Below are 16,692 nucleotides of genomic sequence, written 5' to 3' on the forward strand. Positions count from 1 at the left end.
TGCAACATTTATTTCTGTTAATCTGTTTCAACATTTGAAAGTCAGAGGTATCACATCTCTGATATTTTTGTAAATATCTTTCTTGACCGTTTTGTATGAATAAGCACATTTGTAGCATTTTGTTCAAAATCACACCTTTTTTTGCAAATTATCACTTCTAAAAATTTTTAGGAAATCATTAACTGTCATATCTTCAAATCATGTCTCGTTTGTACTAACCACTACCATTGTAACATTTTTGAACAAATCATGAACTCTGTCCCATGTTTATACAAATTATCAGTTATGTAAGATAAAAAAAATCAACTCTTTCACATTTTTAAATGAATCCTATTACATTAGTACTAATTACCAAATCTGTAGCATTTTTAACAAATCATAACGTCTGTTAAAAATTATTTTTTCACATTTTTGTGCAATATTTGAGTTTAATGTTGTCATTTCAATGAAAACACGTTATCTCTTTCTTTGTCTGTAGATGTCTGTTAGTGGGAAGCCTGGCATTGCATCCTGTTCACCAATGTACTGTAATCTGGTGTATAATTTGACACTGCAACTCTGAGTGAGTCTTGTAGATGTGCATCAGTAAGGCGTGTTCTGTGTTTGTTCTTGATGAAGTTCATGTTAGAAAAGGTTGATTCACAGAGATAGGTTGAACCAAAAAGGCAGGCAACTTTCACAGCTGCTGTGCATACACCTTTGTACTTTTCTGTGTCCACAAGGCACCAAGAGTTTGGAGCAGACTGATGGGTTTTGAGGTGGAGGTCATTTTGCAACGTTACGATTTCAATCTCCACCTGTCCAGCATCCAAGTTGAACATAGCACTTAGTTGCTCAGCAATGCATGTCATGTCCACTTGCATGAAAGGATTTGAAATGAATGACACACATGGCTCAAGTTGATCAAAGTCACAAAACCTGTTCTCAAACTCTTGCCCTAGTCTGTTTATGACTTGAGAGTACTTTTCTACAGCTTTGTCAAAAGCCACAGATGCAGAAGCATTGTCATTCAACACTGACTGTACGGAGGGAAAGTGCAGCACTTTTTTTCTCTGTAAATGCACAGAGAAAAGGTTCATCTTAGCTCTAAATGCGTTTACAGCACTTATCATGTCAGCGACAGTCTTAACCTTGCCTTGCAGCTCACAGTTCAAATGGTTCAGTTTCCCAGTGATGTCTGTTAAAACTGCAAGGTCAAATATCCACTCAGTGTCCTCGAGCAGCGAGGCGTCTTCCCCTTTCGATTGCATGAACTGTTTCTTTTTTTAATTTAGAGCATGCCTTACGGGCGACTCGCGGGGTCCCTGCGGGCGACCAGGTGTCCACGGGCACCGTGTTGATGCCCTGGTTTAGAGGCATCTCTTTGATGCCACGCTGTTTAGAGGCAGCTGCCTTAGTTGCCACAAGTGTTTTGGGGCAGTTGTCACTGCTGCCCACTGTCTGAGAGCAACTAGAGCTGTTTGGATTTATTCAAACATATACCAGTACTAAACCAGTATACAGATATATATATACTGGTTTATGAAAGTTTATTTCTGCAAATGCAGTTCACAATAACTAAATTAAAGCATCAAAAATATCAAAGGTATTGTAGAAAGGACTGGGTTAAAGTGACTTTAATATTAAAAAATCTTTGAAGTTCACAAGGCACAAACATTAATTGGCTAATGATACATTAATAACAGCTTCTCACCATCATCATTTCAGACAGAGGAGTAAAGTCATAGTAAATACGAGTCTTTTTATGTAACTCATTGAAAAGAAAGCAGTGTTCCAGTTTCAGTCATTAAGCATCATGTTCCATTGACATCACTGCCAAGTCCTACCACATTCGTGTGTACCAGATTGTTGTACATCGTTTTAACAACAGCTCAACTCCTTGTCAAGATCTAAAAATGATACCTGGATAAAGGTCATTACGCAGAAAGACACACAATTCCCGTTGGCATCAGAAACTGGTTACATCACCAAGGCAGTCTTGACATGATTTGCCCAGAGACTGTTCTGTGGATTGGAAAAGTACAACTGACTTAGTATTTGTAATATAAAACACTATAGGCTTACACACCTTGAAATTGTCTCTACCGCGAAACCTAAAGCTGTTAGACAGTTAACTGCAGGTAATAAGTCCACAGACGTATTTGTCGTCACCGATTTGTTTCTTGAACATAAATTCCTCTAAATTGATGTCGACTTCCCCTCATATCAAATGCGGCTGGACAAGGCTGGGTAGTCAAGGTTTTAAACATAAATTTGATTTCCACCAAGACTTTAAACTTTACCGCTTTTAGATTTACAGAGACTGGATTGGATGTTTTATTTAAAATTCTTATAGCTTTGTTTGTTGTGCATTTCCTCACAGTCATTTATTGGAGTATGAAGAAACAGTTTGAATTAAAGCATCATCTCATCAAAGCATATTACATCTTTTAAATAGTGACACATTTTATTCTAGATGTTAAGTTGTGTAAAACATCTAACATGTAAAACTGATACTTTTATCAGTGATTGTTGCCGTGTACAAATACAATCCAGTTTGATATGAGCATGGAAAGTGCAACAAATCCAAAAATGGAAAATGCAACAAATCCACTGCTCTGTGAAAAAAAGATTATATATATATTTAGAGAGAGAGAGAGAGAGAAAAAAAATTTAAATAAAGGAAACAATACTGCAGTCAATGAACACAATTTATTCAGAACAAAATGATAATGCTCAGGAAAATACAAGGGAATGCATGTGTTTAATAATCCCCTTCCTCCTCATCATCCTCTCCCAAACTATCAGCTCCGACCTCTTCGTAATCTTTCTCCAGAGCTGCCATATCCTCTCTGGCCTCAGAGAACTCTCCCTCCTCCATACCCTCACCCACATACCAGTGAACGAAGGCACGCTTGGCGTACATCAGATCAAACTTGTGGTCAAGGCGAGCCCAGGCCTCAGCGATGGCGGTGGTGTTGCTCAGCATGCACACAGCCCTCTGGACCTTGGCCAGGTCTCCACCAGGAACCACAGTGGGTGGCTGGTAGTTAATACCGACCTTGAAACCAGTGGGGCACCAGTCCACAAACTGGATGGTGCGTTTGGTCTTGATGGTGCCGATGGCAGCGTTGACATCTTTGGGCACCACATCTCCACGGTACAGGAGGCAGCAGGCCATGTATTTACCGTGGCGAGGGTCACATTTCACCATCTGATTGGCTGGCTCGAAGCAGGCATTTGTGATCTCAGACACCGTTAATTGCTCATGGTAGGCCTTCTCAGCAGAGATGACAGGAGCATAGGTGGCCATAGGGAAGTGGATACGGGGATATGGCACCAAGTTGGTCTGGAACTCGGTCAGGTCAACATTGAGGGCACCATCGAAACGGAGGGAAGCAGTGATGGAGGACACAATCTGACTCATCAACCTGTTCAGGTTGGTGTAGGAGGGATGCTCGATATCGAGGTTCCTGCGGCAGATATCGTATATGGCCTCGTTATCTACCATGAAGGCACAGTCAGAGTGCTCCAGGGTGGTGTGGGTGGTCAGGATGGCATTGTAGGGCTCCACCACAGCGGTGGACACCTGGGGGGCTGGGTAGATGGAGAACTCCAGCTTGGACTTCTTACCGTAGTCAACGGACAGACGCTCCATCAGCAGTGAGGTGAAGCCAGAGCCGGTGCCACCTCCGAAGCTGTGGAAAACCAGGAAGCCTTGAAGACCAGTGCACTGGTCAGCCTGAAGACAGAGAGGTTGACGGATTAAATATGAGAGACAATATTATGATTTAGTCTGACGTTTGTCAAAATTAATAAAAGTTTAACTCCTGATGTAAAGTTACCCACCAGTTTGCGGATCCTGTCCAGCACCAGGTCAATGATCTCTTTGCCAATGGTGTAGTGTCCACGGGCGTAGTTGTTGGCAGCATCCTCTTTACCAGTGATCAGCTGCTCAGGGTGGAACAGCTGGCGGTAGCTTCCAGTGCGTACTTCATCTGAAGAGACAGAGTCAGTCAGAAATGACTCAACAGTTTGATTTTAAGGAAATCAGAGTAACCGTGGTTTCTACTTTTCGCGACAGTTTACCGATGACAGTGGGCTCCAGGTCGACAAAAACAGCTCTGGGGACGTGCTTTCCAGCTCCGGTCTCACTAAAGAAGGTGCTGAAGGAGTCATCTCCTCCTCCAATGGTCTTGTTGCTGGGCATCTGTCCATCCGGCTGGATCCCATGTTCCAGGCAGTAAAGCTCCCAGCAGGCATTGCCAATCTGGACACCGGCCTGACCAACGTGCACGGAGATACACTCACGCTGCGGAAAGAAGAGAAATATTATTCAACCATGTGCATTTATTTATTTTCTTTGAAGAATTGTTCTCACACTTTTAAGGACTTGCCTCCGCTGTATCATTAGCTGCATTCCTCTCTGACATTTTTCAAACATTTGCTCCAGAGAGGAGACAACGTCGTCATGCGAGCGAAACAAGGCACAGGATTGGCTGGTTTACTGCCCCACCTTAGGACACGCTGCCACAGTGCGTGATGTGTATTATATGAGACCAGACTAATTGATTATTTTTATTTTTATTTTTATAATCGATTAAATCTTTTAGTTGTTGCAGCCCTGTATTCAAAATCACCTGACAGATTCTGTACATTCATTATTTACCCACTGAACAGATAACTCTGCATGGACACACAGCAGCATGGAGGCATTTAGTTTTTTTAAACTTGAAGACATGCTCGTCATTTACATTAATTGGATTGGATTTGGCTGCACAGAAAAACACACATTCTGCTACTTTAGCAGCTGCAGCTGCTTCTTGAACTGAGCTAAACTAAACTCCAGACATTTTTGATCACATGATTTAAAGAGTGTTTTCCTACTCACCATGTTTCCTAGAACACTGAAGATTAAATAACGAAGATGTTGATTTGCTTCTGGCTACAAGACTCAATCTGTCCTGTTTTTTGGATCAACTGAATTAGTGCAGCCGTTACACAGAGCTATTTATTACTGGCGTAAGGACAAACTCAAATCGTGGCAGCGGTAGCTCGTAGAGGCACTTCTGTTTTCAACAGAAACTGCCACTGATGTGTAAAGTCAGCTGCTTTTGATGCCACACTGTTTAGAGGCAGCTGCCTTTGTTGCCACACTGTTTAGACTGAGGCAGCTGCCTTTGATGCCACAAGTGTTTTGGGGCAGTTGTCACTGCTGCCCACTGTCTGAGAGCAACTAGAGCTGTTTGGATTTATTCAAACATATACCAGTACTAAACCAGTATACAGATATATATATATATACTGGTTTATGAAAGTTTATTTCTGCAAATGCAGTTCACAATAACTAAATTAAAGCATCAAAACTATCAAAGGTATTATAGAAAGGACTGGGTTAAAGTGACTTTAATATTAAAAAATCTTTGAAGTTCACAAGGCACAAACATTAATTGGCTAATGATACATTAATAACAGCTTCTCACCATCATCATTTCAGACAGAGGAGTAAAGTCATAGTAAATACGAGTCTTTTTATGTAACTCATTGAAAAGAAAGCAGTGTTCCAGTTTCAGTCATTAAGCATCATGTTCCATTGACATCACTGCCAAGTCCTACCACATTCGTGTGTACCAGATTGTTGTACATCGTTTTAACAACAGCTCAACTCCTTGTCAAGATCTAAAAATGATACCTGGATAAAGGTCATTACGCAGAAAGACACATCATTCCCGTTGGCATCAGAAACTGGTTACATCACCAAGGCAGTCTTGACATGATTTGCCCAGAGACTGTTCTGTGGATTGGAAAAGTACAACTGACTTAGTATTTGTAATATAAAACACTATAGGCTTACACACCTTGAAATTGTCTCTACCGTGAAACCTAAAGCTGTTAGACCAGTGGTCACCAATCTTTTCGAGCCCAAGAGCACTTTTTAATTCCAAACGTAAGCCGAGAGCTACCTCCCTGATATCTTCCAAAAAACCCACTTAGGAGGGTCTTATTTATTATTTTTTGCAATTTCTGTTAAAGGCTGAATGTACAAGAAATAAATATACACAAAGAGAGGCAGTTGTGCAACTTTTTCTATTCAATGACAATATTCAAATTAATATCAATTCAGCCAACACGGTGCCCACGGGCAGAGAGAGAGAGAGAGAGAGAGAGAGAGAGAGCCAGAGAGAGAGAGAGAGAGAGAGAGAGAGAGAGAGAGAGAGAGAGCTTTACGTCCCACTGTCCACTGTCAGATACAATTTTACCCTACGTCATCTCTTTTTCTATTCAAATGTATTGGTCCAATCGCTGTGCTTCAGGGGCGTGGCTATCTTTGAATGTCCCCCTCTGATTGGCTGCTTCTCGAAAAACACATACGCTCGTTCAGCCGAAAGGTTTTGCTTCTTTCCCAGAGAAGTAAGAAGTAACTTTAGCTCAAGTTAAAAGGATAATGTAGCTGTAGGTGGATGTTAATGTCATCGTCTATGAATTACTGGCATTTTTTACTTTTTAAACGGACCCATGTTTTTTATTCTCTTGAAACAGTGAAGACAAAAAACAGAGGAGAAGTCCCCCATTGTTCGAGCTGGATCGACTAACGTAAGTTCAGCGGCTAGCATGCTAACTAGCTGACCTGTAGCTGGTGCTGATACTGTAACTAGAGAAATGGCTCCTCTCATGTTACATTCACTCGCCGAACCTCTGACAGTTCATTATGGAAGTCGGGTGTTTACATTCCTGCACGGAGTCCTGCGTCCTCTCTCGACAGTGTAGTAGTGTATGTGTATGAATGGAGCTGATAGTGACAGAGAAGTCTGCATAAGTCAATGGTGCTACTGTCTGTATGCCCACATGACATGTGTAACAATCACATGTGTTGTACACAGTAGTATATTAGTAGTTTGTGTGTACTTCATATAGGAAATTAGAGTATATGTATGACAAATTTAGTATTTAGGTATTTAAAACTATATTATGAATGCACCAATGTTATGTAGTTTACACATCACACTCACACATGAACCTTTAGTATGTGACTTGTACAGTTAATGTGTACTAAAACTAGTGCAGTCCAATACAATAGTATTTCAATAAGTGCTTCAGTGTTTAAACCTTTAGAAAGCTGCTGATTCAAAGTAGTGATCACACCGACTGAGAGAAGTTTTTTTTATACTTCATTGACTCTGTTTTAATAGCAAGGGCTGGACTATGTGGCTAAAGATTATATCAAGACATAACCCTTTTAAGTTGTTTAGTTGATATTGATAAATGTCGCATTATTAGTTCTTTTAAGTTTAAAGACTGATTCTTGCTCCTGAATGGAGGTTGTGGTTTTAAACTCTTCTATGAACATAAAATGACAAACACTTGATAAACAACAAAACGTTTTATAAACCTGAGGTTAATTAATTAATTGTGCTTGCACATTATGCATAAGCATTAAACCGGTATATGTAGAACGTTTTTTAATATTACTATTGATGATAATTATTGATGTTGTTTTATTGCCCAACCCTATTTAATAGGTACACCTATTTTATTATCTATACTGGGTTTTAGGTTGGTGTACCTAATAATAAACTGGCAGCTGTATATCATCTGGAGTCTTTACTACAACTTCAACACCTGATTATTTTCTGTGTGATGTTATTCATTTGTCACCACACTTCTCCTCGCAGGCTTCTCAGAGTTCCTCTTCCTGTGAGGAAGAATTACCGGTCAGTATTCCATTACTCATTTCAGTTGTTTCTTTCTTTTGTTTTGCTCCGAGGTTTTGCTGGCTCATGGTGTTATAGTATAGTGGCATTTCCATTTTTAGATCTTGAGGTCAGAGGCAGTTCAGTGCATCAGTGGGCTGTAAGCACAAGGACATAGATCACATCTGCTGTGTGTCCAGGTTGAAATCATGTCCTGCATGTGACTCAGTTCAGTGATTACCTCCCTTGGTGCGGTCATGTCAAAGAACTATTTTCTTATGTGCATGTAAGCACACATCATTTCTCCATTTTACAAACTCTGTGAGCAGGGCAGGTCTCTTGGAAAGACACCCAATTGGCATACAATGGTGGAAAATGCTGCAACATGCACTTAACTGTTCATGTTCATGCAAGGCTACTTCTTTTCTTTTGAGATTAGTTGTTGAATCGCAACTACTTAACATGTGAGGCCTAACCTGCTAGAGCCTGTTTAGTTTTAATTTGTGGATTATGGTAGAAATGTGCTGAATCAACAGCAAAGTTCCCCTTTAATTCTCAAGCACAGATATCCACTCACTGTGAGAGAAACAGCAGTATCAGCTTTAACCTCAGTTAAAAAGGAAACCCTGACGTTAATGAGGCATAGTGGAGGTGTCGTCTGTTGTCACAACAGGTTTCTGTTGCTATTTTTAGTCGTCGTTTGTTTTTAAGATTTGCGCTCCTCTTGCAGAATGAGCTCAGTGCTGAGCTAATAATACCACGTAAAAAGTACCACGTCAGCATCACTTAAACTTTCTGGGCAGAACTAGATTCATTCATTTAGTAACTATCTGATAATATACTGACATAGCTACTGATAATCCTTAGTTAATCATTTGGGGTGTTTTTTATAGTTATAGTATACTTTATACTCTTAGACTCTAAAACCTGGGTTGCTTGTTTTCAGTGTCAAATTCAAAAGCGTTACATCCAAATAACTTATCATATGTTCACATTGTTGTTTTGTTAATCATAGTTATTTGCTAAGAAAATAAGGTAAGGCAGTAGGAAGAGGTCACCAATGAGTGACTCTAGTGTAGGTCTGTACATTTTGGTGAAAAAAAGAACACAATGATTGTCATTTAAAATGCTCATATATAAAATCATATGCAGTTTATTTGACAGTTTTATGTGTTTCAACTGTCAAGACAGAGTAAACTGGAACTATCAGAGAAATGAAAGATAGCCTCTGTCTCTGAAAGTTTTTTTAAATATGCACACTGCTTGTTTTATGTCTGTGTTGTCTTTTAGTTGCTATTTAGCAGAGGAATATAATTAATGCTTGGTCATTTTCCTTTGTGTGTGTGTGTGTGTGTGTGTGTGTGTGTGTGTGTGTGTGTGTGTGTGTGTGTGTGTGTGTGTGCAGAGGGGAGGGTGTGATGAGTTAAAGTTGGGGGACAAATGGGTGTGGCTTGTATGACCTCATGGATAAATGAGGTCATGGTTGGCTCTGGTCTTTACTTAGTCTATCTGAATCCATGAAGCCTGCTTATCACTGTCCTTTCCTTTGGTGGAAGTCACATACACAGTAATTCATAAGTTTGTCCTCTTTTCCTTTTGCAAGACGTGTGTGGTCTGTTTCTGTGCTTCTCTTTTAATTTAGTGACATCTTTCTCGATTAATCATTTGGAATCTCTGCTTGCTGAAGCGAACCTAGCTCTCTCACCTTGCTGCAACTTTGGAGCACATACGCACTTCTCCAATCCTGGATGAATTGAATCATCGTCTTAGATTGACAGCTTGCCTGTGTTGACCCCCCCATCCATTCCCGCTCCTTCTCTTTCGCTCCCTGCCTGTGCACCTCCTCCACCTTGTGCACGCTGCTGTTTGGTTGGGGTTGCCATGGCACTGTTTGGCCAGAATGAGGCTTCACATACAGCATCTTGTGTTCTCTTTGCAGAGGGCCGCTGACGAGAGATTGAGGTGCAGTGACGCAAAACACACTCAGTGTACGAAAGCAGCCGGGCTGGACTGACACTCAGGACTCTGCAGCTCTGTCTGACACTCATGGGGTTACTGTTCCCTTTCAGCGTTCAGCAGCAGAGGGACTTTAGCGTACTTCATCACGTCGGGTCACTTTTTATTTGGATCGCCTCCTCTTAACTCCCCTTCAACCAAAGATTTATTTTTCTTTCCCGTCGGCTCTTGTTTTAAACGCCACCATTTTTTCAGGAACAAAACTGGGATTTTCCCTCATATTATGCACTTCAATGGATACCAGTTGCTCAGTGGTTAGCACGCAAGCTGAGGAGCAGTCCCTTCATGTCCGCTACAGGTAGGAATCTCCTCTCTCAACTCAGCTGTAGTTGTAGAGTAGAAACTGTGACTTGATACAGCCTTTTATTTTTGCCTCATAATGACTTTCAGATGGGATGTATTAGTTGATGTAAAGAGAAGAAAAGCTCTTTATAATTGGGATTATATTAATGCTTGTTACCTACATAAGATGTATTAGTGTCAAGTAACTGAGGGTGTTGCCTAGTTGATGGTATTGTGTGGATATAAAAATAGTGGAGTGGGAGTTTCTTGTCATAGTGCCTTCTGTGAGTTTGTTGACTAAAGGCCGGTAAGTTTCCTAAAAAATAAAAAAGGCATCGACCAGCTGTCCTCATATATCCAGAACTCCAGCAGCAGGTGTGACCTGCTAAACACAAAAAGAATCCAGCTTCAATATTTAACGAGCCCTAAAAAATTCATCACTGCCAGCTTTGTTTTTCGCCACATGTGTGTCCATCTCATTTGAATGGAGCAGGTGTCTGCAAGCTGGGAGGATGTTTGTTTTCTTTTTTGTTCGAATAGATGCTGGATCATCGCCCTAATTTTATTGATTCCATTATACACATTACTACAGAGTCTGCCTGTGTCTGAAACCTCGAATAAATCTCCTTAGCAGCGTTTTAATCTGTCGGGTGCACACTCCACAGCCATAAGCTCAGGTGACCAGGTCAGAGAAGAACCTGATAGAAAGTTAAGCAGATTAACTGAGAAACTGCTGATCGAACAGTTTCCCAGCTGCCATGCATAGGAAGTTAATACTATGACCACATCACACGTCTCATTGAGGGTTTTCCAACGTATGATGCGAAAATATCTCTGTGACATCAGATGGATTTGCTGTCACAAGAAAAGAAGGTAATTTCTTTAGACCTAAATAAACAACAAACAAGATCTTCTTTTCATATAAGCTACGATGTTTTGTTGAGTTAATCTCTCCATGCGCCAGAGAAAGAAAAGGAGCAGCAGTCTGTGAGTTCTTTCCAGTGGAAACCTCAGTAGACTCCTCTCAGCTGTGCCATGTGCTCTTGCTGTGGTTGTAAGACACGAAGCAGGTAGGCTGGTGTTTGCCACAGGTGTATTAAATTATATGTTGCTAACCTGGTAGTAAACAAAGGATTTTTTTTATTTAATCAACTATTCAGGAGACCATGTTTGCCTTTGTTTATAATTATAACTGAGCTGGATGATGAAACAAGCTACTTTCCTTGGTGTTTTCGTGTCGTTTTAATGGCACGACTGTAAGCTTTTCCTCCTCGTGCTTCTGGGTCACTTTTTTGATAAGTTTTAGACAAAGCCTTGGGTTGGGTGCTGTAGGAAATCTGGAGATAAACAAACTGAAAGGACTTTGTGTGAAGCTGATCTCCTTCCAACAATACAGCTTCCTGAAAAACAAGCTTTGGCAGTCTCAGTTTTTGCTCTGCACAGATATGCTGCTAAAGCTACAGATAAGCAGCATTTTGCAGCTAAACCACCAGCAATCGTCTGACACTCCCTTTCATTTGAGCTAGAAATGCCTGAGACTGAAAAACCTTGGTCGTTCAGCCGACTTGGAGGACGCACTACTAATTGTGTTAAAAGTCATGTCCCATGCTTTCACAGTTTTACTACATGAGGCCATTTGCTGCATCTTTTTAAATCCAGATTTGTTTTTAAGAGTAAAAAAACAACCTGCCTTTTTAGTAATCTCATTGTTAGGAGTAGAGAGCATTGAGTTTACAAGCCATATTGTCCTACTTCTAGGATAATCGGATTGTCACCTCCGCCAAGGAGGTTATGTTCTCACCAGTTTGTTCATAGGTTGGTTTGTTTGCTGAAGGGATTTCCATGAAACGTGGAAGGATGTGATATTGGTCAGGGAAGAACCCATTACATTTTTATTGCCTATCCAGGTATGCGCTATACTAAGTGCCATTCTAGTTTCTTATATTAAAGACTGAATTTTGAGAACCAACTCACAAATCTGAACTGCCAGACCATCTGTAAATATTCATCTGTGTTATGAAGACTGAAGAAATATCCTGTCCCAAATGCAGCTGGTCGTCAATGGGCTAAAACATATAAAACTCCTAAGCAACACAAAACATTTAAACTATTTGTAGCACTAATTCAAGGCATATAAACAGAGTAATGATAAAACATGTACTTCTGTTCTTTATCTCATATGACTGTAAAAGGAACCCACCTTATTTTGAGGCATTTTAAAAGGATGTGAGATCTACCATAACAAAGAACCTCTAGCTGGAGCCATTGTTCTCTGTATCTGGAAGGAAGTAGCTAAACAATATTCCCCGGTTGAAAGCCTTTGCTTAGAAAGAGGTCCGGTCAGTTGGCCGCTCGTCACAGCCACAGAGGATCTGTTTCTCCACAGCTTATTCAACTTTGGCTTCATTACTGTATTTGTACTCTTGGCACATTTGAGCCCCTAATTTAATATTTTTCTCCACTGGTTCAAACTAGACTCTGCTTCTATCTGCTGTAGGATGGAGGTCTCCTGCCTGGAGCTGGCGTTGGAGGGTGAGCGGCTCTGTAAGGTGGGCGACTACAGAGCGGGTGTCTCCTTCTTCGAGGCTGCCATCCAGGTGGGCACAGAGGACCTGCAGGTGCTCAGTGCCATCTACAGCCAACTGGGCAATGCGTACTTCCACCTGCATGACTACGCCAAAGCCCTGGAGTTCCACCGGCATGACCTCACCTTGACCAGGTTAGACATACAGCAGCGCTGTTATCTCTGCTAACAGATCATTATTATATTATTACTAACATGATATGTCGTTGTATAGAACCATCGGGGACCTGCTCGGAGAAGCCAAAGCCAGTGGTAACCTTGGCAACACATTAAAGGTGTTGGGGCGGTTTGATGAGGCTGTAGTTTGCTGTCAGAGGCACTTGGACATAGCGAGAGACATGAGCGACAAGGTGAGGCAATAGTGTGTTCAGGCAAACAAAGAGTGATATATTCACTAGTGTATGAGAAGGTTTGGAAAATATTGACGTTGTAACGCTGACTGTTTCTTCCTGGGTGTGTGTCAGGTGGGTCAGGCGCGAGCTCTGTATAACTTTGGGAATGTTTACCACGCCAAAGGCAAAAGTATCTGCTGGAGCGGAGCTGAGCCTGGAGATTTCCCAGAGGAGGTGATGACAGCACTGAAGCAGGCAGCTGAGTACTACGAGTAAGTCGCTCAGTGTGTGAGAGTTTTTAATCTGTAATCTTTTTTTATACAGTACATATTAATGATACAATGCCTGCTATCATAACTATTGTATCAAATATCTATAGTAGAGCGCTAGTTGCTGTCTGACTTGATTGTTCGTGGATTTTCAGAGCCAACTTGGCGATAGTGAAGGAGCTTGGAGACCGGGCCGCCCAGGGTCGAACTTATGGGAACCTCGGCAACACACACTATTTGTTGGGAAACTTTCGCAAAGCTGTGGCTTCTCATGAACAGGTGCAGGGAACCCTGAAAATCATTTTTTTTTTTCAATCGAAACAAATGTGTGTGTTTCAAGTAGAAGCTATGTTTCTAATTATGATTCTATTTCAGCGCTTGCTCATAGCGAAGGAATTTGGTGACCGCTCGGCAGAGAGACGCGCTTACTGCAACCTGGGGAACGCCTACATATTTTTGGGAGAATTTGAAGTGGCAGCCGAGCACTACAAGTAAGCAGCACATGAATCTTTTAAAAAACTTTTCTGTGTTTGAAACACATAAACACCACAAAGTACTGGAAAGGCTTTGCCATGGTAAAGTACATTTTTCCGAAAGGGTGGCAGGATAAATTAAAAAACAAGTATCTAAACTGATAGGTTAGATCAGACTGATTGACTGACTAAAGTTATGCACTGTTAATAGTTTAAATTTTATTTCTGTGCTCATATTTTATTTGTCGTATCCAAATCAGCAGTGTAGAAGGCGGTTCACTGAGCAAACACTCCACCTCATAATTGTTCTCTCTTTGTACATAACTGTCACCAAGATACAAATATTGGGTTTGGTGTGTTACACCACTAAGCATAAATTAAGCTTTACTTTCTTTTTTTCCTTACACAAGTATCTGGAAACCTGCCAACTGTTAAAAAAAGAATAATCACAATGTCTAAAAACAGAGACACCTTTCTGTGTATGACATTGTATGTTGTCCCCAGACAAGTGGGCCTCAGATGCAGGTGATGACTGAGGCCTCTCTGCAGTGTGTTGACCCAGCTTGTGTGTGTGTTTGTCAGGAGGACACTGCAGCTGGCCAGGCAGTTGAAAGATCGAGCTGTGGAGGCCCAGGCCTGCTACAGTCTGGGCAACACCTACACACTTCTCCAGGACTATGAGAGAGCCATAGACTACCACCTCAAACACCTCATCATAGCCCAGGACCTCAACGACAGGTACACACACATTCACTATAGGGATCAGACTGTGTTTAGTAAGCCCCTGCACATGGACTTAAACATGTTTTGCTGCAGGATTGGGGAAGGCCGTGCATGCTGGAGTTTAGGAAATGCTCACACTGCACTGGGGAACCATGATCAGGCCATGCACTTTGCTGAGAAGCACCTGGAGATCTGCAAAGAGGTTCATGAATGAAATGTTTTAAAATCTTCCAAAACATGTTAAGGTATTGTACAGTTGTAAATCTAACCTTTTTTGTTTCCAGACTGGAGACAGGAGCGGGGAGCTGACGGCCCGTATGAATGTGTCTGACCTCCAGATGGTTCTGGGTCTGAGCTATAGCACAAATAACTCCACCTTCTCAGAGACTAAAGATATAGACCAGCATGGTAAATACAAACAACTGTTCACAAACCTTCCTTTTCTATATGATGTTATAACATCATGTGTGTCGTTTGTACAACAGGTGTAAAAGAGTTTTCATGTGTTTTTAGGAGCGAGACCCAGGATGAGCAGGAGACGCAGCATGGAGAACCTGGAGCTGATGAAACTCACTCCAGACAAGATGAATGTAAGTCAAAAAGTCTCCAGCTTTATTCAGCACAAACCAGATTTCTCCTTGTTGACTCCTCCTAATGTTTCCTTCATCATTGTGGTAAATAATCTGTTTCTGTGTTTGTGAAGAATCAGAAGTGGAACAGCGACATCCTGACCAAACCGCCCAAACCCTCATTGGCTAAGAGCACCTCCAAGCTGTTCTTTGTCAATCGTCTCCGCGGGAAGAAGTACAAGGCCGGTGGCTCCAGTAAGGTCCTCCAGGACACCAGCAACACGCTGGACACCAGTCAGACGCCTGCACAGGGACCTCAGAAGGTAACACAGCTGATAACCACACACACGCCTCATCCAGTCTCAGATAGCTGTCACCACACAAGGCCTGTTCTGCTCTGTTTCATGTTGGTTTTCTCCTCTTCATTAGCGACTCAGTCCGGACATGCTCGGAGACGAGGGCTTCTTTGACCTGCTTAGCCGTTTCCAGAGCAACCGCATGGATGACCAGCGCTGTTCCATACAGGATAAGGGCAGCAGGGTATCGTTAAACAGCGACCCAGAGCAGCCTCCAAGAGCCATCAGGAAATGTGAGTCCATACATCGAATCATCCAATTTGTTCAGAGGGAACTTCTTCACTCTGAAATAAAACGCATCATCTTCATCTGTCTCCTCTTTGAACCTCTCTCCCTCTGCAGCTGTGTCCGAGTCTGCCAACATCACGGGCGGACAAGGCCGGCGGTTAGACGAGCCGTCGGCAGCAGGGGGGAGCCTGCCCGGCCTCAGGCTCCATCAGAACAGCAACCAGGCCGTGCTCAACCACTTGATGGCCAACGCAGACAACGCTGAGCCTGACGACGACTTCTTCGACATGCTTGTCAAGTGCCAGGTACTGGGTGGAACCAGATAATCAGTGTTTGACCCCCCCAAAAAAAGCAATGTGCGCTCTCTCTAATCAGATCCCAACCTTTATGCTCTCTTTCCAGGGGTCCCGTTTGGATGACCAGCGCTGTGCCCCTCCCCCTCCTCCGGTCCGAGGGCCCACCGTACCAGATGAGGACTTCTTCAGCCTCATCATGCGCTCTCAGGCCAAACGGATGGATGAGCAACGCGTCACCCTGCCCTCTGCGCCAAGGCCAGGCCCCCCTCCAACTAAGCACTAAAGGGACAGACAGGCTTTTCTTCTGTAAATCTCATGTAGCAGTGGACGATATTGTGGAGTGGTCGTTCCGAAGAAAGCCTCGTCTCTCTTTGTATTTCTCCTTTTGGACAAAACAAAGCACTGTCAGCATTCTATGTAGAATACAGTAACACTAATGAGGACTTGTTTTGCGCAACATCAACAAACTCATATAGTATCAGGGACACGTGTTGTTTTTTATTCCTTGTTTTTCCTTATTCTGTGCTCCTGCATATTTCACTTCACGTGTATTTTTCAATACACAACTTCAGTTTGTATTTATTGTACTTTTTCTGATCGTTACGATTCTACTAACTGCCGTCCCACCACTATAAAGTCATGTGGTTATTCTCAGAGTGAACGCTGAAGTACAGCACTCTATCCATGTATTTTGTTTTGTATGTGAGGACTTGGTTTTGGTTTTAAAGTTACCAAGGTCAGACAGGAAATGAACAAAAACTATTTGAACAAACTATGAATTTAACCCGTGTACAGCCCGAACTTTTGTACTAAATGTTTTGAGTGAGGATGAATAAAGCCTCATTCTTGTAGACATCTTTTGTCTTTATCTTTTTCAACAACACACTTAACAGC

The 16,692-nt window shown here is 42.0% G+C and overlaps 2 protein-coding genes across 5 annotated transcripts; one reads left to right on the forward strand and one right to left on the reverse strand.

The window, feature by feature from the left end:
* Positions 1-2,686: 2,686 nt before the first annotated feature.
* On the reverse strand, positions 2,687-4,907 carry LOC117778878 (tubulin alpha-1C chain-like). Its single transcript, XM_034614755.1, has 4 exons — positions 4,871-4,907; positions 4,069-4,291; positions 3,829-3,977; positions 2,687-3,721 (listed from the first exon to the last, which is right to left on the reverse strand). The coding sequence occupies exons 1-4, from the start codon at positions 4,871-4,873 to the stop codon at positions 2,744-2,746; spliced, it is 1,353 nt and encodes a 450-aa protein (XP_034470646.1). The 5' UTR covers positions 4,874-4,907; the 3' UTR covers positions 2,687-2,743.
* Positions 4,908-6,338: 1,431 nt separating this feature from the next.
* Positions 6,339-16,649, forward strand: gpsm2 (G protein signaling modulator 2). Of its 4 annotated transcripts, XM_034614749.1 has the most exons (17): positions 6,356-6,573; positions 7,653-7,691; positions 9,610-9,781; positions 9,882-9,984; positions 12,466-12,687; positions 12,767-12,902; positions 13,017-13,156; positions 13,309-13,432; positions 13,529-13,644; positions 14,209-14,364; positions 14,443-14,551; positions 14,634-14,757; positions 14,863-14,939; positions 15,053-15,241; positions 15,348-15,507; positions 15,617-15,807; positions 15,905-16,649. In XM_034614749.1, exons 4-17 carry the CDS (start codon positions 9,920-9,922, stop codon positions 16,079-16,081), a joined length of 1,986 nt encoding a protein of 661 aa, XP_034470640.1. In that variant the 5' UTR covers positions 6,356-6,573; positions 7,653-7,691; positions 9,610-9,781; positions 9,882-9,919; the 3' UTR covers positions 16,082-16,649. The 4 variants fall into 4 exon arrangements, with proteins under 4 accessions (XP_034470641.1, XP_034470642.1, XP_034470640.1 ...); XM_034614750.1 differs by lacking the exons at positions 9,610-9,781; positions 9,882-9,984 and having other exon boundaries at positions 6,339-6,573; positions 15,905-16,376; XM_034614751.1 differs by lacking the exons at positions 7,653-7,691; positions 9,610-9,781; positions 9,882-9,984 and having other exon boundaries at positions 6,348-6,573; positions 15,905-16,376.
* The last annotated feature ends 43 nt before the right edge of the window (positions 16,650-16,692 follow it).

This window comes from Hippoglossus hippoglossus, chromosome 17 (genome assembly GCF_009819705.1).
Source record: "Hippoglossus hippoglossus isolate fHipHip1 chromosome 17, fHipHip1.pri, whole genome shotgun sequence".
In the NCBI taxonomy this organism is placed as follows: Eukaryota; Metazoa; Chordata; class Actinopteri; order Pleuronectiformes; family Pleuronectidae; genus Hippoglossus; species Hippoglossus hippoglossus.

Coding starts and splice junctions, on each gene's coding strand:
- gpsm2 (XM_034614749.1), top strand. CDS start 9,920: ATGGATACCAGTTGCTCAGTGGTTAGCACGCAAGCTGAGGAGCAGTCC. Junction 14,758..14,862: donor TAAAGATATAGACCAGCATG/GTAAATACAAAC, acceptor ATGTGTTTTTAG/GAGCGAGACCCAGGATGAGC. Junction 14,940..15,052: donor TCACTCCAGACAAGATGAAT/GTAAGTCAAAAA, acceptor GTGTTTGTGAAG/AATCAGAAGTGGAACAGCGA.
- LOC117778878 (XM_034614755.1), bottom strand. Junction 3,978..4,068: donor CCTGGAGCCCACTGTCATCG/GTAAACTGTCGC, acceptor CTGTCTCTTCAG/ATGAAGTACGCACTGGAAGC. Junction 3,722..3,828: donor TGGACAGGATCCGCAAACTG/GTGGGTAACTTT, acceptor CTCTGTCTTCAG/GCTGACCAGTGCACTGGTCT.